Genomic DNA, 27,114 nt, shown 5'->3' on the forward strand with positions numbered 1-27,114 from the left:
CCACTTTTATAGACGACTACAGTAAATTATGCAATGTAAAGGTTTCGGTAGTACATACATGCACTTTAGTCAGAAGTCCGTCTCAGCTTGTTGTATGAAGTACGGAGTACAGTACAGGGGATCAGGCAAGTCAAATTGCCTTGCCTCAGGGTCCAAGAAAGTAGGCAGCCGATGCCTGAGTTGCGTGATTGTTAACCTTTGGTGATCACCGCACCTTGTGTGTAAATAATGGAATTGATCAACTGGACAACTTAGGACAACTTAGGAAGAGTATTTCCTGCCAACTCACTGACTAACAAACAGACGTCAATCAAGGGCCTTAACAATGTTGGTTCCATCAAATCTCGTTACATATTGCAGTCGTTTGATTGTGATTATCTCCCGGAGGAAACCTTAAGGACCCGTTAAGGTTCAACATTTGTGTATCAAATAAATGTGTGTCCACTTTGTAGCCCCCTTTCCCCTTGCTGCACCGCCCAGAGTTGGTGGTGACACTGCCACTGCCACTGCTCCAGCCTCCAGCCCCAGCATTCCTCCCAACTGCGTCTAATGATTACCATAGACGTACTAGCGCACATTCCCTGCTTTTCCCCCCGCGTTCACCCTAGGGCTGGGCTGTTGTCGATGATGACTCAATCAAATTCCCGCCCGCCCGCTCCATCCGTGATTACTCAGTCCTGAGTCTTGAGTATTCAACACTTCCCGGTCACGATACCGATACATACAACTGTCTCAAAACATTCTTGCGCCCGATACATAACTTGCGAATTTAGGGACTGGAACACCCCACAATGATGTCCAGTAGGGATGAAGCGGCACCGGCCGTCATCTTATTAGGCGCTTTTCGATATTTCCCCTTATCCTCATTCCCCTCCTTTCCTACCTCTCCTATGAGGCTATGACTCCTAAAGGTAGAACGAGAGGGCCGGACGACCTTGCAGTGACTAGGGCATGGGTCGGAAACTGAAAGAAAACGGAATTCATCGATTTTCATTACTACATGTATGTGTCAGGTGACAAATATCCGATAGTCGGAGACGCAGCTTATTTGCCGACTAGGAAGCAATAGTCCGTGGATGAAAGAGGTGAGCTTCGCACATACCGCATGCAGCATCAGCCCGAAAGACTCATAACTTCACCAGTCGACAAGACAAGGATGACCTTGAGTCCTGTACGTAGTAGTACTCCGTAGTAGGTTCAAGATTCGCCGTTCGCTTGGCGGAACGAGGGGGAGAAAGCAGGCAGGCTCCACGCAAATCAATTCCCCCAGAAGGACCGCTGTGTCGGTGCCCTAGGAAAAGGAAAAAAAAAATACAGCCAACAAATTGTAACATCATATTTCGTGATAGCTTTGTACATGTAATAGTGCATGTAGATCGACGGTAAGGCATGCTTTCGTCTCCTCATAATTCCATAGTATCAGTCACTCCTGGTAGTATAGACCTCGTAGGCTCTCGTAGTGAAGCGCAGGTGGGGACTAACTCCGTACTCCGTCGCGTATCGATTTTCCTTGTGGAGATTCCTTGTCTCTCTTCTTTCTGAACCCAAAGACGATGATAGCTTGTGTCCACCTGGGAGCTCCATAGCAACTGATAATTCCGGCTATCAGCTTCCCCTTTTTTTTTCTTTCCAGAAAACAGCGAACGTTGGGGTTGAAGAATGTGAAACTAATTCTTTCCTGTCAGCATCGGCGATGCGCAGGACTGATAGTGATACCCATCGAGGAATGATCGCCCAATACCGTACTTCAGGGCTGTTCGCTGGACTGGCTGATCTTCTTCGCTGGGGAAAATAGTTCGATGGAAATCCGAAAGGGAAAATCAGTATCAACCAGATATAGAATCAGGTAATGGAATTTCTTTCCTGGCTGACAGACTATAGGCTCTGAGGTATCAAGTACAGCTCACAACCAAAGTGAAGCAAAAAGAAACATTGGTTGGCTTTTCTCCGCATCATCAGAGTTCCATCGTGACAGGGAAAAGACAAAAGGGCCTGATAGGGCAGGCGAGGGGGGGTAAATGGAAAGGAGATAAGTGAAAGGGGGTACACAGATGGCCTCAGATGATCTCATGATCATGCTTGCTTGGTCTGAATATTGTTCCTTGGGCTGCTGTCATTATGTATCATGATGAACAGCTCACTCAACCCCCTCAACCCCTCAGACCCCCAATCTTAGTTAGCAAAATCCAAAACAAAAAAAAAAGGTGCCCAGCAATATTCATCGGCCCATTTCAATTAGACTATCAGCATACCTGAATTCGAGTGTCTACCCCTTCCCTATTTTACCTTGTAGTATTTAGGGCATACAAACCTCCCTTTTCCCATCGCCTGGCTTGTTGTTCCATTCGAAAGAAAAAGGCACTTGAACTTGACTCGTTTGTTTCAATATAAGTTTGGGAAGAGCCGAAAAAAAGCAAAGGTCTGGCCAAAAGTCATCCCATCTTTACCGCTCAGACAAAAAACGCCTCTGTTATCATCACTCCTGTCCAGGACCGTCCATCCATCATCATTATCCTGATCTTATATCATCATTACCTGTCAGTTTCACCGCGTATCTCAAGGCCAAAGCGGTGTATTTTTCAGACCTTGCTGATTGAGCTGACTGGGGTTAGTTTCCTTTAGTTCTTTTTCGCAGATTGAACGAACTAGGCTAAGACAAGTACTTGGGAAAAGAGTGACTCGCTCGCTTTCTCCTCCACTTTCTTCCTTGTTTTTCTGGAAATAATTTTTTTTTCCCAATCGTGGATTACGCCTGGGTGGAAACCAATCTTAATTTTTCACTGGTGGACAAGGCTCATACGTGTATCAGAACGTGTGACAGTACAAGAATTACCATACACAGTACGTCAGAAAGTACCCACTCCAGCTTTCTTTCAATTGAAACATCCAGCGGGTTCTTCGAATTCGACCTTCCAAAATCCTTCCCCCCGAAAGTTCTCCCTTGTCTGTACGACGCCGCAGCAATTCGCGTGGATGGGAGATTCTTAAGAGGGCGAAAGTTGATTCCCACTCAACTATCTTATTCTACCTTTCCCTTTCCACCCCCCCACCACCACCACCATCACCACCATCACCATCACTATCGCCAACCATCACCAACCACTCCCCTCCCATTCCCAAATCCCTCCTCCTACAACCTTTCCCGTCCTCTTCCTCCGACTTGCGCAAGTGCAGTGGAAATTTCCCTAAACGAAGGAAACAACGCTGGCACGGTTTCCTCCGTCGCATGATCATCAACTCTTACTCACCATCCTGGCGCTCTTTCGCTGCAGGTCCTCTGCTACACTCCACGTAACCGTGCAGGAAATTGGAAAAAAGCTACACATCGGTCCGCACTAGACAACCGCAGCCTTCACGACTTCCCTTGTCGGTCCAATCTCCGATTGCTCACATTTATCGCCCTTCCCCTTTCGACCACCTGCATCACTGCGCTGGCAGGCAATCCTGCATTTGCAGTTCCGATCCTCGTCGCCGTCTGCCCTTAGTTGCTCCCCAGTAACGCCCAGCCGACGCAACGCTCAATCCCTTCCATTACCGGCGCCTGTACAAGCTACCTGTGGAGGGGCTCTGCTGACAGCTAAGCACATGCGCAGCGCATACGGCTTTGACTTGCATAATACTCGTTTCCCTTCTAAGCGGTCATCGGCCCTCTCCCTGTTACCAACAGGAAACAGCCTTGCTCGCCATCCCCGATCCCGCCCAATTGGCCCAGTTCCGCACGTCCTCCCATTCCTGCTGCAGAGTACAGCTTTCCCCGCGCATTAGGAGATCGGCAAATTCGAAGAGGGGCTTGAATCAGGATTCAGACACAGACAGAAAGCGGAGATCATAAACAGGGCGAAATAAAACGAGAAGGCACCCAGGGAACAGGATATTCCCTGGTTTCAAAAAGGAAAAAAAAAATACAGCGCAGGAGAAAGATTATTAGCCGGTGTCAAGTCATCAGACGTACTGGGTCAATTGAATTGGAACGCAGAGACTCTAGGCCTACCCACCCCCCGCCGAGCCGATTGTTACACAGAGTCGGTGTCTGTTTCAGTTGTTATCAGGAACCCGTACCCTAAACTATCGCGAGCGCTCTCTGGCAGGGCTCTCCGCATTGCATCAGAGGCAGGCCAAGATGCAGATATCAAAACCGCAATCCCGCTAAGGAAGTGGCTTTTGCATCACTCAGCCAGACACGATCCCCATTCCGGCTCGTATTGCATTACAGTGACAGGCTACCATTCCAGGGTCACCACAACCGCCTAATCGTTGTGTGTGTTGTTGTTCATTCGTCCTCCTAGGGTCCAGGTGACTCAGGCATTGGCACGGTTCACGGCAGGTCTACAATCTCACATTTTGCAGCTGGGTACTACGTCTGCTAGGGTTTCCGCAATGGCTTACGCTGCTACTTCATCGCCTTCCACCCTCAATGGCGACACTCAAGCAAGTTTAAAACTCACTGGCTCACTCTCTCAAACCCCCAAACTACATAATGTCATTACCTCAATCCCGCCTGCCTCCAATCCCTCATCGGCAAGCTTCTACTCCTCTTACTCAGCCACTCCAAACTCTACTCACTCAACCTACAACTACTCAAATGCTTCAAGCCCATCAGGCACACCCTTACATATCCCCTCTGACTCTCTTCGAGGGCGACTGTCCACTGCCCCTCTTATACCGCCTGGCACTTTCGAGCTTGGAGAGTCCGAGATGGCTGTTCCTGGCTACGCCGTCACCTCTGGCTCGGCAGATATCATCACTCAGCATACGAACAAAGGTCCCGGTTTGATGCGTAGAATCTCACGTGGAGCAGCGAGCAAGCTCACGAGAAGACGTACTTCCACCACCCACAATGACAAGCGAGATCGAAGCTCCGGACCGGTTATCATGCGCAGACGAAGCGATAGCAAGACTGCTCAGAACAGCTGGGAGAACGCCCTGGAATCTAGCAACGAGGAAGACAGCAATGATGCCTTGGAAATCAACGGTGCATGTGGTCCAGAAGCATCCAGCCTACCAAATGATAGCTCATTGACGGCTTCCCGCAATAGTGGTGTGGTTGCGCCCAAGGTTGACGGGGCAATCCAACGTGGCACGATATTGACCAAAGTCACGAAAAAGCGCCGCAAACAAGTGCGTTTCTTCCTGGATCTCGATGCTGGCAAAGTCTACTGGGATCCCTCCAATCCAGCAAAACGGTTCTATATCGACGATGTGAAGGAGATCCGTGTCGGGGCCGATGCGCGGAATTACCGCGAGGAGCACCAGGTCCCAGAAGAACTCGAAAGTCGATGGTTCACAATTGTTATTGCTGATGCGGAACGCTTTAAAGGCCGTACGGTCAAAACAATGCACCTCATCGCTCCGAATGACCACATTCTCGAGCTCTGGACTTCAACCCTCGAACATATTTCCCGTTACAGAATAGGTCTCATGGCTGGTCTGGCAGGATCCGGACAGAGCGAGGCGGTCTTGAAGGCTCACTGGCAGCGTGAGATGCAATTATTATACCCCCAGGGTCTCAAGCCAGGCGATCAGGAGAGCCTTGATTTCGAAGCCGTGGAGGGTGTCTGCCGCAGCCTGCACATCAATTGCTCGAAGAACATGCTGCGCGCCCAATTTTCCAAGGCTGACATCAACAACAAGGGCAAGTTGTGCTTTTCCGAGTTTAGTGACTTCGTTGCTAGATTGAAGGAGCGGAAAGACGTGAAAATGATCTTCAAGGACAATGCTTTCAACTCTGACGGCCTCACTCTCGACGAATTCCTATCGTTCCTTCGTGATGTTCAGAATGAGGACGTTGACTCGGATCAAGCCCATTGGACATCTATCTTTGACAAGTTTGTCCGCAAGTCAAAGCCGCGCACGCCGAGCATTCCGGAACACGGTGACAACCAGGTTTCCCGAATGAGTGTTGATGCTTTCTCTTCTTTCTTGGCCTCCTCGGCAAATGGGATTTATGCCTCCCGAGCTCCCCAATCTCGATTCGACCGACCATTGAATGAATACTTCATTTCAAGCTCACACAACACTTACCTCCTGGGACGTCAGGTGGCTGGGGCATCCAGCACTGAAGCTTACATCAGCGCATTGTCGCAAGGCTGTCGTTGTGTAGAAATAGACTGCTGGGATGGCGCGGATGGTCGGCCCATTGTCTCTCACGGAAGAACCATGACCACCAGCGTGCTATTTGCGGATTGCATCACCGTCATCAATCGGTACGCGTTCATCAGCAGTGACTATCCCCTTATTCTCTCTCTTGAGGTCCATTGTTGTCCCGAGCAACAGTTGGTCATGGTGAGAATCATGAGGGAGACCTTCAAAGATCAACTTGTCCTAGAGCCGCTCCTCAATAACACATTCGTTCTGCCCTCGCCTGAAGATCTCAAGGGTCGCATCCTGGTCAAAGTCAAGGTATGTGACGAGCCTCAAGCGGACATGCGTCAAGAAACGTCAACCTCAATTATGAGCTCCGGTCGTAAACGCAGTTCAAGCTCTCCGTTCATTCGACCGATGGTGCCCGAGCATCAGATGACCTTCAATCTCCCTCCACTAACCAGCTCGACCACCGTTGGCCCGGACAGCGCCGATACATTTCTGACACACGATCGACGCTCTTTTACGACCACCAGCATCAGCAGTGCTACAGAGGACAGTGACACCAACATGTTTTCGACCAGTCAAAAGGAGCGAAGACGAAGCCAGAAGAGCAAGATAACAAAGCCTTTGTCGGACCTAGGAGTCTACACCCGCGGCTATAAGTGGCATAGCTTTTTCTCTCCGGAAAGTCAGCAATACAACCACGTGTATTCCTTTGCCGAGCGCTCTTTCGAGAGCATCTGCCGCGACATGGACAATAAGGCTCTGTTTGAGAGGCATAATAGGAAATATCTCACCAGAGTCTATCCCTCGGGGTTCCGCTTACGATCGTCCAACTTTGATCCACTCAAGTTCTGGCGGCGCGGTGTGCAGATGGCGGCCCTGAATTGGCAGACTTACGACGTCGGCATGCAAATGAACCATGCAATGTTCGCAGCCGGAACGGATCGTACAGGCTATGTTCTCAAGCCCGAGTCCCTCCGAACTGTGCGTCTTGGTGAAGAGGCAGCGAAGGGCAAGGAGAGGAAACTCGTCAGATTCTCGGTCGATGTTATCTCTGCGCAGCAACTGCCCCGCCCCCGCAGCCTTGGACCAGAGGATTATATCAATCCTTATGTCGAGATCGAGATGTTCAGTGCGGATGATCGTGGTCAAAGTTTTGTACTTGGCGAGGGAGGCATGGATGCCTCGGCTCGCAATGGTATGTCAGGGATCGGGTATCCTCACCGTCGGCGTACCAAAATTGAACAGAGCAATGGCTACAGTCCCATCTTCAATGATCGGTTCAAGCTCTCGCTAGAAACCAAATACCCCGACCTGGTCTTTGTACGTTGGACGGTCTGGAGCTCGTTGGATGGTCGCAGTGCAGGAAACAATAACAGTGTGCAGCTGGCCACATTCACAGCTAAACTCAGCAGCCTTTCGCAAGGATACCGCTACCTGCCCCTCTGTGACACCGGTGGTGACCAATACCTGCTTTCCACGCTGTTCTGCAAGATCACCAAGGAAGACCCTGTCTCAGTTCAGCGTCTTGATGCGGAAGAGCTCCGCGCTGAGCGAATGGGAATTTTCCGTCAAATCGGCCAGTCCGTCTTCAAACGAGCCTCATCCACCGAAAGGGACCGGGACACTGGCTCCGACAAAGGCAGTGAAGCTCCAATGACTCCCGACGATAATACTTCTCCCACATCCCCCGCGCTGACCCCGACGGTTTCGGCCGCTTCCACTTCGTCTTTACCTCCGTGAATCGCTTGACATCAGATGTCCCTGTGCATCGTCATGCTCAACTGACCCACGCCTTCACTCCTGCCGTTTTCTCTTAGCCCGCTTACCTTGTCATCATGATCTTGTCCATCTCGTTCCAGGTGCAAGTATAGGAATGGCGTTATCCCAGCCTGACTGCATTTGATCTGTGTTATTATTTAGTTTGCATTTGTGTTTTTGGAGCCTTGGGTGCATTTCAGCTGCCGAGGAAGCCACAGGTGGGCTGGATGGAAAGCATCATCTCGCAACTGGTTGTTTTGTTCTATGAGGCAGTGAAAGATGCATGGCCACTGTTTAGCGTCCGGATGGCCGAACGGTGTTTCTGTGTCTTGTGTTTTGATTTGTTTCTATACTATTCTGCTGGAGTACCCTGATTTATGTGGCGATACCCTTTGCTTTGAGTCTTTCTTATTCTTTCTTCTTTTTTGCTGACCGCATTCCGGTGCCAAATTTATCCATATCCTATCTGTTTATTTTGCGTGGCTTCTTCCTGGGTTTTGCATTCGTTACACCACGGTTCGGTCCTTAGGCCTACGACCTCAACTCCAGGTGGTGTATCAATCATGACAATCATCATCATTTGCATTTTGGGTTGCGTGGGCATCGACGGTCGAGGAGTTACACGCAGGAAGTTGAGCATTGTCAATGAGGCCGAGGTCTTCTTGTGGCGACATTGCATCTTTATTATCTCAACATTTTCCCGTCTGTCACTTGTTTTCCGGGGGGGATTGATAAAGTCCTCGTCCTCGGTATGGGAGAGAATCATGACTTGATTTACTTGTCTTTCAATCTCCTGTTTTAACACGAATCATGCGGCTGGGTCGCTATTTTTCCAAGCTCAATTCGATGACAAATTGAATAACAATCATGATCTCTTTGGATGTATGAGGGATAGTCATCTTTTGTAGAACAGAACATATTCGAGTACCTCAGACATTCACACAGTGGCCGAACTCCGGCGCCTGGCTCGGATGACTTGCCCAGTTCTCGGTCCACCTGCCGTCCGCCGGACCCCCGTAAAGGCAACGTGACGACTTTCCCGACCGCCCTCCGCATCCAAGCCATTCACTAGATTGCTACTATCTCCGAACTGACCTGGCCCTCGATTCGACATTCGAATACTTCCTGAAATTCTCGCTACAATGGATCCATTCTCAGCAGAAGGCGGTATGTTTCTTGACCCTAATGACATCCAATGCCCCCTTTACCCCCTCCCTCAAGCTCTTCATCCACTCCCGGCAACCGCAACCGCGACCCGTTCTCTCGAATTGTACCAGCCTAGGTTACAATAACTAAACAACCCCCTATACTCCTCCTCCGCAGAATTGATCAACATCCACAATGCCTTCCACCAAGGCCAATACCCCGCCGTGATCGACTTCGACCCCGCGGCCCTCTCCCCGGAGAACCAGCTCCCCGCCCGCATCCTCCAGCTCCGCGCCCAGATCGCGCTGGGCCAGTCCGCCGCCGTGCTGGCCGAGCTCGCCGGCGAGGACGACAGCAACCCGGACCTGGCCGCGGTGAAGGCCCTGGCGCAGCAGTCGGCCGGCGACCTCGAATCGGCGCACACCCTCGCCCAGGACCTCGCCGAGAACTTTCCCGACAACGGCACCGTGCAGGTCCTGGCCGGCACGGTGCTGCAGGCCCAGGGTCACAGCGAGGAGGCGCTGGCGCTGTTGGCTAAGCATCAGGGGAGTTTGGAGGCGTAAGTCGCACCCCCATACTTTGTTTGGATCAGAGGGTGAAAAGAAAGGGGGCAATGGAGTGGATTGTTGTGTGCTTTTGCATTGAATTCCACAAGAAGGGAGATGCATTCGCAGGAAAAATGGGAGCTGATTCGAGCGCCTACAGCGTCGCCTTAATCGTGCAGATCCACCTCCACCAGAACCGATCCGATCTCGCCCTGAAAGAAGTGCAGGCCGCCAAGCGCTGGGCGCAGGATTCGCTGCTGGTCAACCTGGCGGAATCGTGGGTGGGGTTGAGAGTCGTATGTCCTTTGCCTTTGCCCCTTCGTGCCCCCCCCCCCCCCCCTCTCCCGTGCCCTGTCCGACACGTCCTCAGAGCGAGCGTTCTCCCAACCGACCGCTCATGGGGGAACCTGCTTGCGCGATCGACCGCTACAGTCACTGACCAAAAGGACATGTCCAGGGCGGCGAGAAATACCAAGCGGCCTTCTACGTCTACGAGGAACTGGCCTCCGCGCCCGGCACCGCCGCCCCGCTGTCGATCGTCGGCCAGGCCGTCGCCGAGCTGCACCTGGGGAGACTGCCCGAGGCGGAGGCGGCGCTGTCCACGGCGCTGGAGAAATACCCCGACGAGGCGGAGGTGATCGCCAATGCGATTGTGTTGAATGTCCTCGCCGGCAAATCGGCGGAGGAGTTGGAAGGGTATGTTTCCCGTGAACTCTGGTGTTGGGCGGATGCTAATTCTGATGTGTGTTTGTGTGTATGTTGCAGACGTCTCCAGCAGACTCATCCATCGCATCCTCTGTTGAGCGATATCCAGGAGAAGAGTGATCTCTTTGACTCTGCGGCGGCTAAGTACGCCCCTAGGGTGTTGGCCTAAGTTGGCTAGGCGCTGCTGTGTTTTGACTTTGCATTTGTCTCCTTTAAGTTTACATTTAGTACTACCACCCTCTAGCGCAAAGTTGCTCTTTTCATGATGAATCGATACGACGGCATAGCTTTCGTGTTACCAGTATTTATTAAGCCATGTCTTCATACTTATACTCCTGACGTCTTTTCTCGAGTGTGGGAGATCCAAACAGATTCACAAAGGCTGGACATGTCCCGGCACGGGTGAAAATGACCTCTCTCTCTCTCTTGTGATGCACAGCAAACAAAGTGACAGGTTGGACCAGACTTATATACATCCGAAGATAATTCAGATTGAAAATAGACCCGAAATTAAATATTTATGTAGGACTGATGGACATGACGCAAATGAGGCAAACTGACCTTGCATACAGCCTAATTGCCATTCGCCATGTCTTCCTTGCCAGTCAGATCGCAGAACGCCTTATATGTGACGAACGGAATCTCCTCTCCGCTGTCGGTGCTCTCGACAATGCACTCGGCATTGGCGCCTACGAAGAACACATAGCCCTCCTTGACTTCCTCCGACTTGTGGCCAACGGTGATCTTTCCCGCTCCGCCCGTGCATATCAGAATGCTAGGGCCGACCAGGCCGTCGAAAGTCGCCTTGGCACCGGGTCTCCGGAGTTCCGTCTTGACGACGCTGAATTCCTCAATGGGCGGGTCGTAGAGCAGACAGGATGAGCCGCTCGAGTACGCCGGCGCGTTGAGCACGACGTACGGGTAGTCGGTCGGCTGCAGCTTCTGCTCCTCGATGGGCGCATATGAGTACGTCAACATCTCCGTGAGCGTGTCCACGTCCTTGAATTTGGGGGTGAACCCGGCCCGCACGACGTTGTCGGATGACGCCATGCATTCGATGATGTCGCCCGAAACGTAGGCGTGGATGTCGTCGGCCTTCAGGAACATAGCCTCACCGGGAGCGAGTTTCACGAAGTTGAGGAAGAAGAATACAAAGAGACCGATATCATCGGGGAACTGGCCATTAAGGCGAGTGATGATGGCAGCCAATTCGGCCGGGTTGCTAGGATTCGACTCGGGAGAGGTGGACGAGGTAGCAAACGTGTCTGGCTGTTGAGTGGCTTCGACTAGTTCCTTCGTAGCTGCCGCGATGTCCTCGGGGGACGACTTCATAAGTGTGGTGAAGAGCGTGCGCAGAGCGTCCTTGTTCTTGGAGGTTACCTCGGGGTCTTCCGAACTCTCGGAACCCCGAACGGTGCGCTCGAAGTCACTGGCAGCCTGCTCTCCAACCAGATTCCGGAGAGGTTTAACGGCCTTCAGAAAGTGTGTGATCTGATCGAGGGGACGGAAGCTGCACAGGCCTTCGAAGGGAGTGATCGCGATGGCCATTTCAGGCTTGTGGTTGTCATCTGCGAAACGACAATTTGAAGTCAGCTGCAGCACTATCACTATGGGTCCGACAAGGATCATGAGCTAGTTACCAGGATAGTTGCGAGGGTCTTTCGCGTGGAGCTTTTCTGCAAGCTTCTTGTTGGGGTGCGCTTGGATGCTAAGAGCTTTCTGGACAGAAAGCACCTTGAACAGGAACGGCAACTTCCCGCCATATCGCTCGCTGACCTCGGCAGACATCAGAGCCTGGTTATCCTGGACCATATCGAGCAAGGTCCGCTTGGTCTCGAAATCTTTGGAGGGCAGGGAAGGGTGCGTGCCCATCCATAGCTATACGTCATCGGGTCAGTCGACCGCTTGCGGAGGCTCAACCACCAGGCGTACCAACCTCTGCATAAGGCTTCTCTGCCTCTATCGAGAAGTCCGAGTCAGACGAGGTAGCTGCATACTTGGCAGCCGCAGAATCGTGGCCAATTTTGCCTGGGATGAGCGTTCAGCGAAAGGCAGACGGGTAAAAACTCGGGGTGCGGGGAGCTCCTACCCCAGTCATAACTATTAACACCTGCAGCGATCGAGTAGACTGTCAGTCCAGGACTATATTTTGGATAGAGATAGAAGAAGTAGCACTTACCACATTGAAGCCGGAGCAATGGGACCTGCATTTTGGCGGAGGTGGAGGGGATAAGAATGGGTGTTGTCGATAACAGAACCCAGGCTCTCTGATAGTGGGGGAGGGGGAACTCAAGAAGGGACAAGGCAGCAAAGAGCGGGAGGAGGGGTGGATAAGATATTCACTAATGTGTTATTCTTCCTAGGGAAGCTAGAGTGAATGAAGGTGAGGGGAAAAGGAGGAAGAAAGAAGGAAAGAAAAGCAGAAGTCTCTCAAAGATGAGATGTTACCCATCCCACCTCACATTGACACCACTGTTCTCGGCCTCACCTCCATCCTTCCATCATCCCTCCATCCACTGCATCCATTGAAATCTGCCCCTCCAGATTCGTCCGATTGTCTTGCTGGTTCCCCAATTCGGTGATTCCACAAGCGTCCGTCCCGGTACAACTTCCAGGCTTAGCGTCCTTACGTAAGTCATGATCGGACCGGTTTTGTTTACTTTACTGAGTTCAGGTTAGTTACCTTACGTGAGCCAGACCGTGATGGTCTCTGCCAATCAGGGCATGCCATGGAGTACCAAGCGTTTGCCGACCAGTCGCAGCCGAAAGAAGACGACGACGAGGACGCGCCAAGATCATGACGCCGCCGTCGGAGAGAATGTCCGCGAGGAGGCCGTGGAAGCATCACAAGCATCGCCAGCAGCTTCGGCTTCAGCCTCTCAGCTCCACCACCTACCATCTCCTCAGCCTCAGACTGCTGTCGGGAGTCAGAGGTGTTCAACTCCAGGGCCGCCTGCTGCTTCCTTGAACTCTTCCTCTCCCAGGACCGGTCTTTTTGAAGGTCGACCCCACGAGCAGAGACAGGGCGCAGCGCGTGGAACACGCAGCTCGGCTCGCAAGGACCTGGTCTCCGCTTTCCCTTGGGAGGCCCTCGACATAGACAAGCTCAAGTCTACAACGACCACGACCACTCTTATTGCGCAGGAACTAGCAAGCCCAGCCCTAAACACCACCACCCCAAGTAGGAGCTCCCCACCTCAAAGCAGTAAAGGTCAGCAGCAGCAGACCGAAGATAAAGCTGCGGACCTGAGTCCCTCTCTCCGCATTATGTCCCGAAATCGGCCCCGAGGCCCTCCAGTCCCCAGGGACAATGGCCTCGCAGCCAATGAGGAAACTGATATGTGGAACAAGATTCTACAGGATCTGCGCAAGGCTAAAGAGAAGAACGACAAGCAAAAGGTCCTGGCAGAGCAAATAGCTACGCTGAATGAGAAGATCGGCCGAGAGGGCGGGAGTAAGTCAGATTCATTTCCATCTCCATGGGCATTTGCCTTGTGCTTTTTCCTCCTACAATTCAGGCTATACGCCTAGAAATTGGGTTGTGCTATTGCTTCGCTGTTTGTGCAAGCCATGGTTGCATCTAGACCTCTGTTTGCCCTTTGCTCGGAGGCGGAGGCCGTTAGTCTTGCAGGCGCTAACGGATCTCAACAGAGCCAACTTTGAGCGAGCATAACCAACTGGACAGCCTTTACAGGCAGATGGCGAAGTTGTGCGAGGAGGAACGAGCTATCCTCCAAGACGAGCCCAGTGATGTGATCAAGAACCTCGGTCTTTTGACAGCGCTTCGGCAGGCATCAGAAGCCGAGGCGCCGCAGAACCGGGCTGCATCTCTCTCCAAGTCACGGAAGAAGCGAAATGAGATGGACGGCTCGGCTACCGACTCGCCGGGTCCGTCCAATAACTCCTTGTCGGACAAAGTCAGCCGCGTGAAGGGTGGCATTCAGCGTAGTACCAGTGCTTCCAGCTCGCAGGCCCGCGAGGGCCGGGACCCCATCGTACAAATCAAGGTAGAAGAAGGCTCCGAGGGCGCGAAGGGCACGCTAGCCGAACGAAGCGGGCATCTAGTGGTTGGCGCGGAAGTCGTCTTCAAGCACAACAAGAACAAGCAAGGTGTCGAAGGCGAGGGCATTCAATGCATTATCAAAGGGATCTCCGGGGATGGGCCCAAGAAACGGTACGCACCAACCCTCAGTCCAGTCCCACAGAACGTTTGACCGATGTGCCTTCGAAAGGTATGATGTACAGGACCCGGAACCAAACGAAAACGGTGAACAGGGCGCGGTATACAGAACCGCCGCAGCGTCGCTGATCCCAATACCTCGCATCGGGTCTACGTTACCCTCGTTTTCTCTTGGGAAACAAGTTCTGGCAAGATATCCAGACACTACCACTTTCTATCGTGCCGAGGTTATGGGTACTAAGAAGGATGTCTATCGCCTCAAGTTCGAGGGTGAGGAAGATGATAAGGAGATGGAGGTTGACCGCCGCTTCGTTCTGGACATTCCCGAAAAGTAATGCACCCGTCTCTGTGCCTCTCCTATCAGGCCTTTGCTCTCGCTCAAGCCTCGATATAATGCCAATCCAGATGGATGGTTCTGAAGGGAAGTAGGAAAAGAAAGGGGATAAGTCCGGAATCGCCTCAGGTTTATGGCGCGGGAAACATTATACGATACTGCAATCAGAGGAAGGGTGAAATCGGCTGCCAGTTTGATCGATCACTTGATACCCATTTTTTAGCTAGGTTTTTTTATGATTTGGTGGAGTTCTATGACTTTGCACGGAGTTGGACTTGCTTTTTATCTGCCAATTTTCAACCTGCTTCTTTTCCTTCTCTTTGTTACTTAGAATAGGTGGTTCTATAGCGGACAAATGATATTGTGAACCAAAGACAAATGAACGAAGCGCAATCCATAGAATCTACTACTAGGTACGGAGTACTTGGACAAATTCAAATAAGCTTAGCCCCGGTGCCTAGTCAGCATTAATGGGAAAGCCTGAAGTGTCTGCACCCCAGTTCGTCCCAATGAACTAGATAAGGACTAGTCATGGTTTTATTCAGCCCTCAGAATCACGGTGATTCAGATTCACCTACTGAGTAGAAGAGCGATCATGTAGGCGGTGCATGGTGTGGCGTTTACCTGCTACTGCCACAATCTGACTACAGATCGCGTCATGCTGATTAATGACAGCTGAGTCATCGAGATTCCCCGCCCGTCGCCGAAGCCGCCGCCATTCCGAGGGGCCGAGACTAGAGTAACGCAGCGCCGAGATAGCAGTCCACGATGGACATCTATGATTGTACAGTCACCTCCCCTTTTCTAGCATCCTACCTGGCTATGGTCTTCTTGTCGCAACTACCGTGCTGAATCATATGTGCAACTTCATTCAGTTCTAGGATAGAATCGGTTCACCGTCTCCTCTCTCTTCCCTAGAGCTCACACCTTCCTTCTCTCGACCACCTTTACGCTTCGCCATTCCCCGCCATGTCAAATTTACCGTCTCACGCCTCACCAACTTTTGCGGCGCAACCCGCTTCTTCCAATACCATTGAGCAGCTCTCGCTGGGGTCGGATCAGATTGCCTTCAATAGTCGGATAGATGAGCTCCGTGGCGATGCGGTCAGTGTGACCGACAGTGACCGAGGAGATGTGACCCCCGCCGTGCCAGCCTCTCTTCTTTCCCCGTCCTTTACCCCGCCAGCAACCCCAGGTGGAACATTTAATCCGGCACAATTGCTCCAACAAGCACAGCAACCTACCAGTTCAAAGCCGCCGAAACTCCTCTCGCGCCTCCCCGATGTCGAGTGCATTGTCCGTGCCCGCATCCCGACGACCACGGGCGCGGAGATGTTTCTCCACCTCTACCACAACGACCTGGATAACAAAGAACATTTGGCAATTGTCTTTGGCAACACAATTCGCAGCCGGAGCTTGGACAAGGTGCGACCTGGAGAGACCGAAATGGATCGCATGATTCGTGGTGCTTATGTTGGCAAACTTCACCCTGGCCGGGTTAGCAGTTGGTATGAGGAAGGGAACGCCGAGGGAGCGAAAGACACGCAAAATGCAGATGAAAGTACCCCGAGTCAAGCGCCACTCGTGCGAATCCATTCGGAATGCTATACTGGGGAGACCGCTTGGTCTGCACGCTGCGACTGCGGTGAACAGCTTGACGAGGCAGCGAGATTGATGTCATTCCCCATGGAAACTTTGTCAGAACTCGCGTCGCAGCAGTCAGTGCCCGTCGCTTCGAACGCTTCTGGTGGTGTGATCGTCTACCTCCGGCAAGAAGGACGAGGGATTGGTCTCGGAGAAAAGCTCAAAGCGTACAACTTGCAGGATCTCGGATCAGATACCGTCGAAGCCAATCTGCTGTTGCGACACCCTGCCGATGCTCGAAGCTACGGATTGGCTACAGCCATCCTTGTCGATCTTGGCCTGGGAGAAGATGCCAATCCCCACGGTATCCGACTCCTCACGAACAATCCTGATAAGGTGCGCGCAGTTGAGGGTCCCAACCGCGAGGTCGTTGTTAAGGAGCGCGTGCCGATGATCCCCTTGGCATGGAGATCGGGCGGGAAGGCCGGCATTACGAGTACAGAGGTAGAGGGATATCTTAGGACAAAGGTACGTTCTTTTTCTCCCTCCTTTCCGCCTCACCCATACTGTGGGGCTTTTCATTTGTGCATCTTAGCTGTCGAAAAGTATCTTGAAGCTAATTAATTGGATGACAGATTTCAAAAATGGGACACATGATTCAGTAGACTAAAAAGCTTCCTTTCCTTGTCGCATGCATGTTCACCTTTCACACTTTCTGCTTACACCTTTTTTTTTCACCCCTGGGCTCTATATACTCATGAGGACCTCGAGGAGAGGTCTTATGTAATGTACGGTGTTTGTGAGACAGCGACGTCTATCTTACCTTGCTTGCTTTGTCCTTACTTTCCTCATCTGTGCGTACCACGTTTCCAACGTCTCCTCCGGGGGTGCGCGGGGTGTATTACTACCTGTCTTAGTTTCGTGCACAATGTACGTTTCGGTGGATCATCGCTACAACAACTTCGGAGAAACAGAAAGGGATCTGCGAAGTTTGCTTCCCGTTTGGCCTGGGCGTTAATCCTTCTGTCAGATTGAAGACCAATGAGAATGTTTCGCTTGAGACAGAGACTGATGGAGACTGATGGGAGGAACAATGGCCGAACAATGGCCAGAATGCCGTCGATGATGTGCACATTGACTGCTCAACCCTGGGCCGGAAGGGATGCTTTGTTTGCGCAGCTAGAACATGCCGGACGCCACGCTATCGAACCTTGTCCCCATGGAACCATAGTTCTTGATTCTGCACCGCCATCTTGTCAAAAGGCCAAAAGCTGAAGAGACGAATGGCAAATGACAAGAGGAAGGCAAAACGTGGTGCGCATTGGTGCTAATGATTGACTTTTGGGGGGGGTGAATACCCACTGCTTCCACTGCTGGAGCCAACCAGACCGAATTGATTCCTTTCCTGCGCCTTCGGGACCCTCCGTCCGCTTTCCCTTCCTTCCTTCCCCCCCCCCCCCATCATTCATTAATATTTCCACCTTCCCCGACCACCTCGAGCATGCGCTCATGCATGTCTCATTAGCTTTCGATTAAACCCATCCCCACCAGTCAGTCTTTTTCAAATGTCACATATCTTCATCACTGGGTGAAACAATAATTGTTGTCCAACTCTCTCTACAACTCGTCTAATCTCACGTCCTGAACTGTGTTGAATGGCTGGGTAGCTCACGTAGCCCCCCAGCCCGCGAGTGTTCGGCCATGGCCACCCGCCTACCGCCTCTCAATGAATTGGCTCGATCGCCAGCCCTCGAGGAAACATCCCCATCATCTACATCCTCGCTGGTGCCCGGTCACCCAGTCACATCTATTGCTGCAATTTCCGATTCGAACTCGGTGGTGAAAGTCGAGGACTCCCCCACCCCGTCTGCATTGGCCTCCGCTGATGCAGATACGCCCGCGCCTGATGCTGGAGGCGCGGCCACGGCGGTTGCGGGCCGGAAACGCAAGCTGAACAGCAATTCCGCCCGGGGTGTCGCCAATCTTACCCCGGAACAACTAGCTAAGAAGCGAGCCAATGATCGCCAGGCCCAGCGCGCAATTCGCGAGCGCACGAAGGCTCATATCGACTTGCTCGAACAGCAAGTCCGCGATCTTTCATCGCAGAAACCGTACTTGGATCTTCAGGCTGCGCTGAAGCAGAATGAAGCCGTTCAAGTGGAGAACAGAGAACTTAAGCAGGGGTTGAAAGCAGTCCTGGAGATCATACAACCCCTGTTAGGAGACCAGGCAAAGTCCGGTAGGTCACATCTGTTGTCTAGTTTGCTTCGACAAGCATTCGGGCAGATATACTTACCTCAGGCATGTTCTAGATCTTTTAGCGTCGGCAGCCGCTTCCACGAGCGCCAAACCCATGCCCTCGATATCCGTGACGTCGTGTTTCTCAGACAATAGCCACTTTCCTTCAAACACCCAATCGTCGGCCTCGACCGATTCCTCGTATACGAAGCCTGCGGGCACGCAGGCCCCTCCCTCCTCCACACCCCTCACATTCTCGCCCACTGCAGGTCGGCGGAATTTAACGGCCGCTGGTCCGGCTTCGTTTCGCATTGCGTTTGATTACCAGCGACATAATTTAGCCCATGGCCTCGACTTCGGCGGCACGGATGAGCGGATGGGATTCAATTTCTTGCTCGATACGTCGCAACAGGTGCCCAAGGTGGATGGATTTCGTCGTTGCTCCGAGGCACCCAGACCAGCCCCTGCGAGCACAGCCTCGACTTATCCAGCACCTCTACCTGCATGCGCGACGACGGAGCAACCGCTGTCCCTGCCTGCGCACTTGACTCCAATCCGGAACATCGCGCCGACCTGCACACTAGACGCTATCCTCATGGATTTCTTGCATCATCGCCAGCAAGAGGCAGCAAAGGGTGTACCGAAACAGAATCTTGTTGGCCCATCGTATCCTAGCGTATCGTCCTTGCTTAATCCAGAAAGGAGTGTGTACTCACATCCTTTGTCAAAAGTGTTCACCGACATTCTGCGCACATTCCCGGATATCGCAACATTGCCGGAGCAAGTCTGTGTTCTTCTCTTGATGTTCCTCTTAATGCGATGGCAAATATATCCAACTCCAGAGAATTACGAGCGATTGCCTGAATGGCTGACCCCCCGTCCATCGCAGTTGCTCACTCCGCATCCGGCATGGATTGACTATTTGCCTTGGCCGCGCATGCGAGATCGCTTGGTCATGACGTATCGAGACTATCCGTTCGAGAACTGGTTCATACCCTTCACACGGACTCTGTCGGTCAACTGGCCATATGAAGCAACCGATTGTCTGCTGTCTACTGGTGATGGTGACGATTTGATTATCAATCCTGTCTTCGAAAGACATTTCCGAAACCTTAGCAATTGGTCCCTCGGCCCGGCGTTTGCGGAGGCATACCCTTCGCTGGTAGATACAACCAAGATCAAATAAAAACACTCACCGGCAAAAGTAAAATGCACATAATGGGTAATAGAGTGGGCGTTTTAACCACGGTTCGAAGTTCGGTGGCCTGTGGCCTCGGTCATGCCTAACGTTTGTTTTCTCATCTGAACGCATGTTATGCGCAATTACCCGTCTAAGAAAACCATACTTTCTCAAGGATATTTACTCGGGTTTCCGCCTTTTTTGAATTGGTCAACTAAAGCTGCCAGTGCATCGAGGCATGCCTTAACACGAAAGACACGGTGCTTGACAGAATTTATGATACTGAGTCATAGAAATGCGTTGGAAATTATTTGTATCTCGACTGTTTCCAAATGACAAACCCACAGATATCACGATGCTGGATCCCTCGGAATTGTCTTAGTACACACAGACTGATTGTACGGACACTTTGTACGGTCATGACGAGTTGCCCTGTCTGCTCTTCTCATTCCAGAATGGCAAGCCAGCCTTCTGCCGTAGAACTCCATACATGGAGCTGCTATCTAAGCATTCACCCGCATACTCCCTGGCCGCCTCCATGTTGTCCAAAGCCACTTGCAAGCCCGGGAGCTCAACCTTGCTCTCCTCGGCCATAGCGAAAGCATGTTTGGCATCTTTGATAGCCAAGGACACTCCAAATCCAGGCCGTGAGCCCAGCGGAGGGGCGTACACGCCCGTCGTCAACCTAGCGCATGTTAGAGGGTACATTCAACTGCTGAGTAGTGGGTACAAAAGAGACAGGCCAACCTCTTCGAATATCCCCCCGCGACGGGGCCGAAGGCTTCCCCGATGAGTTCCTCCATCGGCCCAGTGCCCAGGCCCGTGCGTTCAGCGAAGACCTGCGCTTCGCCGACGGCTTCCATCATGTTGACGGTGACGATGTTGCTAGTTTCAGGGACGCGTTAGCCCTCCCTTCCTTCTTCGCACAGCCAAGAGCCAAAACAGCCTCCTCGAATGGAAGTCCGAAAACGCCCAAAACACAACGTAGGCGATGGCATGTAAAACGAGCCAAAGTACTCACCCCGCAATCTTCAACAGCGAGGCCCGCGTAGCATCCTCGCCGCAGTCGATGACCTTCCGGCCCATCACGTCCTGGATCCAAGGCTTCACCTGCTGGGCGGCCGGCCTCGGCCCGCCCAGAGCGAAGACGAGCTTGCCGTCGACCGCGATGGGGTTGCCGCCGAAGACGGGCGCCGCCAGGAACGAGGCCTCTTTCGCCTGGAGCTGGGCCACGGTCCGGCCGACCGTGCTCGGGTGGACGGTTGAACAGTCCACGAAGATCTTGTCGCGCAGCGAGATCTTGGACTCTGTGGCTGTGGTGATGAGATGTTGGAGGACGGCGTCGTTGGAGACCTTTTTTTTTTGGTCGCGGAGTTAGTTGGCGGGGTTTTTGGATCGAATCGTTTTTTGTGTTTTTGGGCAGACAGCCCCCGGTCGCTGGAATGGGGATTCAGTCATGGTTTTGGAGACATACCATGGTGAATATGATTCGACATTGGGCGACGAGCTTGGTGAAACTCGACTCCGGGGTCCCGCCCAGGGCCTTGAGGGGGTCGCCGCGCGCCATTGTCCGGTTCGAATAGAGCAGATTCAGGGCTCGTTTGCTGGCAAGGTGCTTTTGGAGGTTGCTGGCCATGGCCAGGCCCATGGAGCCGAGGCCATACTGTTGCGTTGGTGGGATTTCAGTATGGGTATGTGAAGAAGCTTGGGGGTTTTGGTTTGTGGTATGAGAAGGGAGGGGGGGGGGGAGGAGGGGGGAGCATGGCACGGCACGGACCCAACCGATTTGTGGCATTGTGTTTGATTATAGGTATACTGAGACTCCTCTTGTAGGGGTTCACTCGCTTAGAGTGGAAGTGATGGTGAGTTGGTGGTTGGATTTTATCTTATGGTCTGTGAGACTATTGTAGTACCTGCGCATCTCGGGCGACAGACGATAACCGGCCGGGCCCGATGTCGGGACGGCGGAGATATTGGCAAAGAATCAACAAGCACTTTGATTCAGTCTGGGTTCTTTGACTACTGTACTCGTTATTCTGGGGTCTGGTATTCTGCATCACTTTCTCAATTGGGTCTGAACTGGCCTCAGTTTCCAAAGGTCGTAGTCTCCATGATCTGAAGCATTGAGGGGTTTTGATGATCAGGGACTATAGTAGTTTGTTCATGGGATGCAATGAGACTGGTGATGTTCTGGAGTAGCTTCAGTCTTGGAGCATTGCAGCTTACTATTAGTGTATACCATAGACCATGGAGTATAATCTGTGTATCCGAGACTAAGTACTGTGGTACAGTACTACCATACTGATAACTGGAGTAGACGACAGTCAAGTAGATGTAAGTTTACAGCCTCAGGCACCAACCGGTGATTGACCGCCCGGCAGGCCCCACCGAAGCAGTGCCGCTCCGGACGGGCGACCTGGTCTTCCTTCCATTGCTACTGCTGCTGCTGCTGCTGCGGCTGCTCTCCGACTAACTTACTGCCTGCCTGCCTTCTGGACGTCATCTCCATACTCAACTCCCTCGCTCCCTTTTACCTCCTCCCGCTTTCTGATCAATCGCCTTCCTTTTTCCTCCCCCCCCCGTCACTCAATCTCAGTATCATCATGGCTGATATGCCTATTGGTACGTTGCGCTCCTCCCACCTCCACCCCTCCTCCCCCTCCTCCCCCTTACTCTCTCCACCTGTCCCTCCTCTCCTTGCCCGGCATCTCCCCGTACCTCCCGCCTTCCCTTTCAGCTAACCACAACAATTCAACCAAACAGTGCTCGATGGAGGAACGGGTTTCCTCAAAGTCGGATATGCTGCGCAGGTCGGTCTACTCCGTTATGATCTCGTCTATTTCGTTCAATCATTAACGCTCGTGTCTTCCTGCAGAACTTCCCCGAGCACCAGTTCCCCTCGATAGTGGGGCGCCCCATACTGCGGACGGAAGAGCAAGCAGGCGACATTGTCGTCAAGGATATCATGTGCGGCGATGAAGCTGCTGCCGCCAGATCAATGCTCCAAATCACCTATCCCGTATGTCTATACATTTGCTGGTTCTGAATTACCGAAACCCCCCCCGGCCTCGCGGCACAATTGAGCAGCCATGTTAACGTTGGGCCGGAATGGTTTCCTGGCCGGTCTCACTAGATGGAGAATGGAATTGTCAAGAGATGGGACGACATGCAACACCTATGGAACTACACTTTCTACGAGAAGATGAAGATCGACCCCACCGGCCGCAAGATCCTCCTCACCGAACCCCCCATGAACCCCCTGAAGAACCGGGAGCAGATGGCCGAGGTGATGCTGGAAGGCTACAACTTCGGTGGTGTCTACGTCGCTATCCAAGCCGTCCTTGCGCTGTATGCTCAGGGTAAGTCGCCAGTGCTCCTGAAACATCATCCCTGTCACCGACTAAGCTCCATGCTCTTTTTCGGCGAATCGCAGGTCTCAGCAGTGGTGTCGTCGTCGATTCCGGAGACGGTGTCACCCACATTATCCCCGTCTATGAATCCACCGTCCTGAACCACCACATCCACCGACTGGACGTTGCTGGTCGCGACGTCACCCGCAACCTGATCGCCCTTCTCCTCCGCCGCGGTTACGCCCTCAACCGCACGGCCGACTTCGAGACCGTGCGCCAGATCAAGGAGAAGCTGTGCTACGTCTCGTACGATCTGGAACTGGACAAGAAGCTCTCGGAAGACACGACGGTCCTCGTCGAGTCCTACACCCTCCCCGACGGCCGTGTCATCCGCGTGGGCAGCGAGCGGTTCGAGGCTCCCGAGTGTCTCTTCCAGCCGCACTTGGTCGACGTCGACCAACCAGGTATCGCCGAGCTGCTGTTCAACACCATCCAGGGTGCCGACGTCGACGTGCGCTCCAGTCTCTACAAGGCCATCGTGCTCAGTGGAGGAAGCAGCATGTACCCCGGTCTGCCCTCGCGTCTGGAGAAGGAGCTCAAGCAACTGTGGCTCACCCGCGTACTGCATGGAAACCCGGAGCGACTCAACGTATGCGCTTTTTGCCCAGATAAGCCCCATTCTATGCCATCCAGCTAACGTGGTCCCTATAGAAATTCAAGGTCCGCATCGAAGACCCGCCCCGACGAAGACACATGGTCTTCCTCGGAGGTGCCGTGCTGGCCAACCTGGTATGCAACCCTTCGTGGCCCAGCATGTGTCCGTCACTGCCTGCTAACCCTGTGTGTTCTTTTCTTCCAGATCGCCGACAAGGAGGATATGTGGGTCACCAAGCAAGAATGGGAGGAGCAGGGCGCACGTGCCCTCGCCAAACTCGGTCCGAGATAAACAGTCTAGGTAGTTTACCACTTTTCAAACCCAGTAACCCGTACATACATACATCCATACCTATCAACCAGCCTTTCCTAACCCGCCATATCCCAATCCCACCGTGACTTTATTCCGGAGACTTCAAGGCTCGTCACATCGCACTGTCTCTTCTAGCCAGATCCATTTTATCCTATCGAGGTATATCCATATCGATCTTCTACTTTATACTTCGCAGTTGAATATACATACTCTCCAAAGCGGGTGTGTTTACTTGTTGTATGAGAAAAGATGAAGCGCATGCCCGTCCATTCCCTTCGACCTCAAGCTTGTTGTACAGTAATACACCATACCCTCGTCCTATGGTCGTCCTCTCAATAGGCTGCAATTGTAGATTCCACATGATGGTATGCACCGAATCACTGAACTTTTCAGGGTAATCAAATCACATACTTCCTACTCCCTGCTACAATCCATCTTACAAGAATCTCAGACATAATCAACCCGAGTAGTCAACCGAAATCAACACAGAAATCCTTCGTCTAAGTCTATGTGGTGTATATATCTTCTACCAAACGAAAGAAGAAAAACAAACTCCTCAAGAATGCAGGACACATGCCTCTATGATCCCAAGAATACAGAAAAAGGAGGGGGGGGTTCATGCATGACCTATACAGAAGACAAGGTGGAAAGGATAAAAAGATATTATGTGAGTATGGTCACGCATCATACAGCACACGCCCATCAAGTAGCAGGAACATAACACAGACAAAATAAGAACCAGAGGCCCGTCTCTACCAGCGGAGAGGCAAATGGATATCGAGGGAATATATAGATGGTGGGGTGGTGATGTTGAAACGCAGCTGCCCCTGCTTGCCCCTTTGGGCTATTATAGGGGCTGTGATGACTTGTTTACTCATCGGAGTCGGACTCGGTCTGCTCGTTGGCGAGGACCTTCTTGCGCTCTTCGTTCATCTCGCGGTAGGTGCTCCAGCTGAGGAGGAAGAAGGCCACGATGATGAGGACGCCGCCGATGATGGAGGCCAGCGACAGGGGCTGGCCGGTGCGCAGCCAGTCGACGATCGCCACGAGGAAGATGGTCAGTAAGGCGGCGACGGAGGAGAGGACGGGCGAGGTCAGGGAGATCAGGACGAGGAAGGAGCCGGAGAATGCTGTGACAGAGAGGTGGTATTAGTTTGTTTTTCAATCCTCGGTTTATGGGGGTGCTTGATCGGGCTTGACTTACTGGCATTGGCGAGGACGGAGATCAGAAGCATCCAGGCCGCTTCGCCGGTCGGCCAGCGGAAGGTTTCCAGACCAATGATGTGCAGAAAGGGCAAGGGGATCCACAGGACAAGGAGCGTGAAGCATCCGATGAGGCTGCCAAACGTGTTCGCGAAGATCATGCTGCGTCCGGCGCTGGTGCCCTCCGGGGGACACGCGAACCGCTTGTATAAGACCTCGTACAGACCGTACAGCACACTGCCGATACCGATGATGATATTGCCCAGCAACCGGTTTTCGGCTTCGTCGTGCGCTTTGCCTTTCTTGCCGTCGTCGCGATCCCCGTATGCCACCACGAGCACCCCGACGATGGCTACCACGACCGCGATGATCTTGTCGGCCCGCAGTTTGTCCTTGAGGAGGGGGATCGAGAAGGCATACGCGAAGAAGGCGGAGCAATTGTAGATAGCGGTCAGGTCGCTCGGCGTGGTCATGTTGACCGCAACGTACCAGGAGCCTCCGGCGATTGTGAGAGCGGTGGTGACAAACGCCGTCGTTCGGAGCATATACGGGATAGGCGATCGCTGGGAATCACGAGACGTGAGGTGTACATCCTGGGTCTCCACCATTTTTGCCGTCGTGCGGAGGATATAGACATGCCGGCGCCAGAACGCCGCCCAGGACAGTTTGCGTTTCTGCAAGCGAAGGATGAGGAGCTGGAACGGCCACAGCAGCGCCCATGAACCATGTGTGAGATAGCTAGGTAGCAGCGGGGAAAGGTTAGCCTCTTGAATAGCGTAGAAGTCTCGAAGGTGAGCCCGGCGATCGTATACTCCAAACTTACAGCATACAATATGGTTTGTCCCAGTGCAGCTCGTGCTGAATGTATACCGCGGTCTCCGTCTGAACCACAAAACTCGCCAGGCTCAGAAGCAGGAACCCCGAGGCAATCATGTATTTTTGGCGTGTCGCCTGCTCCGCGCTGTGCTCGGGGCTACTGCCGCGGATGGTCGGTCGCCGGGAATGGTGAAGCATAGGCCTGCCTTCTGCATCACCATTGCCCAGGCTGGCATTCGATAGCCGTCCCCGACGCTCATCCTTGAGCAGCGGTTGTTGGGCGCGGCCGTCAGCGGGTCGATGCATGACAGGGCGGTTCATGGGCATTTCATCGTCCGAATCGTGGAAGTCAAGGGCCGGATCCAGATCCCGGGCTTCTCCAACACCCGTTAATGGCACGCTATCTGCAGCCACCTTGTGCGGATTGTCTGGATTGACGGATGTGAACAAAAAGTGTGAAGGGAGGAACGCGAGAAAAGCGACAATGAGACTCGGAAGCCTGCTCCTTGTCTCTATTATGTATGAACCGGGGCGACTATGACGAAGCGTGCGTCGAAAAGTGGGATGAAGGTGGGCGGGTAAGCCGCGCAATCGGCCGATGGAACAACCGGCAGCTCAGGTGGACGGAAGGATAGATTGGAGGGACTGCCGAAGGTTGAAAGCCCAACGTTCACGTGGGGGGGCCTAGCGAAGAAAGAATTGCAGCCCCAGCGGGTCAGTTGCCTGCGGGACAGAAGCGGATGATGAGGTCTTGAGGGCAAGGCATACAGCCTCGTATGTGTAGGATATCTCCGATGGGAGGGAAGTACTTCGGACCGCTGCGCTGCGGCCACGTTTGCGAAAGTCGTTCGTGTAATATAATTGTGGGGACGTCGGGGCAAGGACAGTAAGACGGAAGGGAAGAGGAACGAGCCAAGCCCCAAGAAAAATGAAAGAGGGTCTGCTGTAAGTAAGGGAGGGAGAAGAGTAAAGAAAGAAAAAGACGAAATATGGAAGGCTTGAAGGGTACCAGGATGTC

General features: G+C 52.8%; 9 protein-coding genes across 9 annotated transcripts; 6 read left to right on the forward strand and 3 right to left on the reverse strand.

The window, feature by feature from the left end:
- The first annotated feature begins 4,071 nt into the window (after nucleotides 1-4,071).
- BO72DRAFT_276400 (putative 1-phosphatidylinositol-4,5-bisphosphate phosphodiesterase Plc1) lies at nucleotides 4,072-8,065 on the forward strand. Its single transcript, XM_040940241.1, has one exon. It carries the CDS (start codon nucleotides 4,378-4,380, stop codon nucleotides 7,828-7,830), a length of 3,453 nt encoding a protein of 1,150 aa, XP_040796442.1. The 5' UTR covers nucleotides 4,072-4,377; the 3' UTR covers nucleotides 7,831-8,065.
- Nucleotides 8,066-8,924: 859 nt separating this feature from the next.
- BO72DRAFT_452726 (putative Coatomer subunit epsilon) lies at nucleotides 8,925-10,696 on the forward strand. The gene is made up of 5 exons (XM_040945794.1): nucleotides 8,925-9,015; nucleotides 9,172-9,553; nucleotides 9,700-9,835; nucleotides 9,997-10,235; nucleotides 10,305-10,696. Exons 1-5 carry the CDS (start codon nucleotides 8,991-8,993, stop codon nucleotides 10,411-10,413), a joined length of 891 nt encoding a protein of 296 aa, XP_040796443.1. The 5' UTR covers nucleotides 8,925-8,990; the 3' UTR covers nucleotides 10,414-10,696.
- On the reverse strand, nucleotides 10,547-12,809 carry pmi1 (mannose-6-phosphate isomerase pmi1). The gene is made up of 5 exons (XM_040945795.1): nucleotides 12,424-12,809; nucleotides 12,334-12,354; nucleotides 12,181-12,272; nucleotides 11,885-12,122; nucleotides 10,547-11,812 (listed from the first exon to the last, which is right to left on the reverse strand). The coding sequence occupies exons 1-5, from the start codon at nucleotides 12,452-12,454 to the stop codon at nucleotides 10,818-10,820; spliced, it is 1,377 nt and encodes a 458-aa protein (XP_040796444.1). The 5' UTR covers nucleotides 12,455-12,809; the 3' UTR covers nucleotides 10,547-10,817.
- A 138-nt stretch (nucleotides 12,810-12,947) lies between these two features.
- BO72DRAFT_414917 (SAGA-associated factor 29 family protein) lies at nucleotides 12,948-15,176 on the forward strand (the record flags this gene model as incomplete). Its single annotated transcript, XM_040942553.1, has 5 exons — nucleotides 12,948-13,064; nucleotides 13,128-13,425; nucleotides 13,483-13,698; nucleotides 13,896-14,418; nucleotides 14,477-15,176. The coding sequence occupies 5 exons, from the start codon at nucleotides 12,948-12,950 to the stop codon at nucleotides 14,757-14,759; spliced, it is 1,437 nt and encodes a 478-aa protein (XP_040796445.1). The 3' UTR covers nucleotides 14,760-15,176.
- Nucleotides 15,177-15,727: 551 nt separating this feature from the next.
- On the forward strand, nucleotides 15,728-17,007 carry BO72DRAFT_472476 (GTP cyclohydrolase II; the record flags this gene model as incomplete). The annotated part of the gene is made up of 2 exons (XM_040947142.1): nucleotides 15,728-16,870; nucleotides 16,978-17,007. 2 exons carry the CDS (start codon nucleotides 15,728-15,730, stop codon nucleotides 17,005-17,007), a joined length of 1,173 nt encoding a protein of 390 aa, XP_040796446.1.
- A 941-nt stretch (nucleotides 17,008-17,948) lies between these two features.
- On the forward strand, nucleotides 17,949-20,008 carry BO72DRAFT_276546 (bZIP transcription factor). The gene is made up of 2 exons (XM_040940242.1): nucleotides 17,949-18,581; nucleotides 18,655-20,008. Exons 1-2 carry the CDS (start codon nucleotides 18,044-18,046, stop codon nucleotides 19,764-19,766), a joined length of 1,650 nt encoding a protein of 549 aa, XP_040796447.1. The 5' UTR covers nucleotides 17,949-18,043; the 3' UTR covers nucleotides 19,767-20,008.
- A 51-nt stretch (nucleotides 20,009-20,059) lies between these two features.
- BO72DRAFT_452732 (NAD(P)-dependent oxidoreductase) lies at nucleotides 20,060-21,826 on the reverse strand. The gene is made up of 5 exons (XM_040945796.1): nucleotides 21,538-21,826; nucleotides 21,235-21,423; nucleotides 20,782-21,113; nucleotides 20,508-20,645; nucleotides 20,060-20,445 (listed from the first exon to the last, which is right to left on the reverse strand). Exons 1-5 carry the CDS (start codon nucleotides 21,553-21,555, stop codon nucleotides 20,178-20,180), a joined length of 945 nt encoding a protein of 314 aa, XP_040796448.1. The 5' UTR covers nucleotides 21,556-21,826; the 3' UTR covers nucleotides 20,060-20,177.
- Nucleotides 21,827-22,223: 397 nt separating this feature from the next.
- Nucleotides 22,224-24,184, forward strand: BO72DRAFT_452733 (actin-related protein 2). The gene is made up of 7 exons (XM_040945797.1): nucleotides 22,224-22,382; nucleotides 22,524-22,570; nucleotides 22,636-22,779; nucleotides 22,894-23,119; nucleotides 23,194-23,759; nucleotides 23,822-23,899; nucleotides 23,970-24,184. The coding sequence occupies exons 1-7, from the start codon at nucleotides 22,364-22,366 to the stop codon at nucleotides 24,054-24,056; spliced, it is 1,167 nt and encodes a 388-aa protein (XP_040796449.1). The 5' UTR covers nucleotides 22,224-22,363; the 3' UTR covers nucleotides 24,057-24,184.
- Nucleotides 24,185-24,947: 763 nt separating this feature from the next.
- BO72DRAFT_501026 (uncharacterized protein) lies at nucleotides 24,948-26,423 on the reverse strand (the record flags this gene model as incomplete). The annotated part of the gene is made up of 3 exons (XM_040948938.1): nucleotides 24,948-25,207; nucleotides 25,282-26,018; nucleotides 26,104-26,423. 3 exons carry the CDS (start codon nucleotides 26,421-26,423, stop codon nucleotides 24,948-24,950), a joined length of 1,317 nt encoding a protein of 438 aa, XP_040796450.1.
- Nucleotides 26,424-27,114: the final 691 nt, after the last annotated feature.

Source organism: Aspergillus fijiensis, assembly GCF_003184825.1.
Source record: "Aspergillus fijiensis CBS 313.89 unplaced genomic scaffold BO72scaffold_76, whole genome shotgun sequence".
NCBI lineage: Eukaryota > Fungi > Ascomycota > Eurotiomycetes > Eurotiales > Aspergillaceae > Aspergillus > Aspergillus fijiensis.

Bases quoted from the DNA above. Each gene is read 5' to 3' on its own strand.
- BO72DRAFT_276400 (XM_040940241.1), top strand. From the start codon at position 4,378: ATGGCTTACGCTGCTACTTCATCGCCTTCCACCCTCAATGGCGACACT.
- BO72DRAFT_452726 (XM_040945794.1), top strand. From the start codon at position 8,991: ATGGATCCATTCTCAGCAGAAGGCG. The intron at 9,016-9,171 runs GTATGTTTCTTG...CCTCCTCCGCAG, and splicing joins TCCATTCTCAGCAGAAGGCG to AATTGATCAACATCCACAAT. The intron at 9,554-9,699 runs GTAAGTCGCACC...GAGCGCCTACAG, and splicing joins CATCAGGGGAGTTTGGAGGC to CGTCGCCTTAATCGTGCAGA.
- pmi1 (XM_040945795.1), bottom strand. From the start codon at position 12,454: ATGCAGGTCCCATTGCTCCGGCTTCAATGTG. The intron at 12,355-12,423 runs GTAAGTGCTACT...CGATCGCTGCAG, and splicing joins ATTGCTCCGGCTTCAATGTG to GTGTTAATAGTTATGACTGG. The intron at 11,813-11,884 runs GTAACTAGCTCA...GTCGTTTCGCAG, and splicing joins AGACCCTCGCAACTATCCTG to ATGACAACCACAAGCCTGAA.
- BO72DRAFT_276546 (XM_040940242.1), top strand. From the start codon at position 18,044: ATGGCCACCCGCCTACCGCCTCTCAATGAATTGGCTCGATCGCCAGCC. The intron at 18,582-18,654 runs GTAGGTCACATC...GGCATGTTCTAG, and splicing joins AGGAGACCAGGCAAAGTCCG to ATCTTTTAGCGTCGGCAGCC.
- BO72DRAFT_452732 (XM_040945796.1), bottom strand. The intron at 20,646-20,781 runs GTGAGTACTTTG...CCCTGAAACTAG, and splicing joins TCGCTGTTGAAGATTGCGGG to CAACATCGTCACCGTCAACA. The intron at 20,446-20,507 runs GTTGGCCTGTCT...AACATGCGCTAG, and splicing joins GCGGGGGGATATTCGAAGAG to GTTGACGACGGGCGTGTACG.
- BO72DRAFT_452733 (XM_040945797.1), top strand. The intron at 23,120-23,193 runs GTAAGTCGCCAG...GGCGAATCGCAG, and splicing joins CCTTGCGCTGTATGCTCAGG to GTCTCAGCAGTGGTGTCGTC. The intron at 23,900-23,969 runs GTATGCAACCCT...CTTTTCTTCCAG, and splicing joins GTGCCGTGCTGGCCAACCTG to ATCGCCGACAAGGAGGATAT.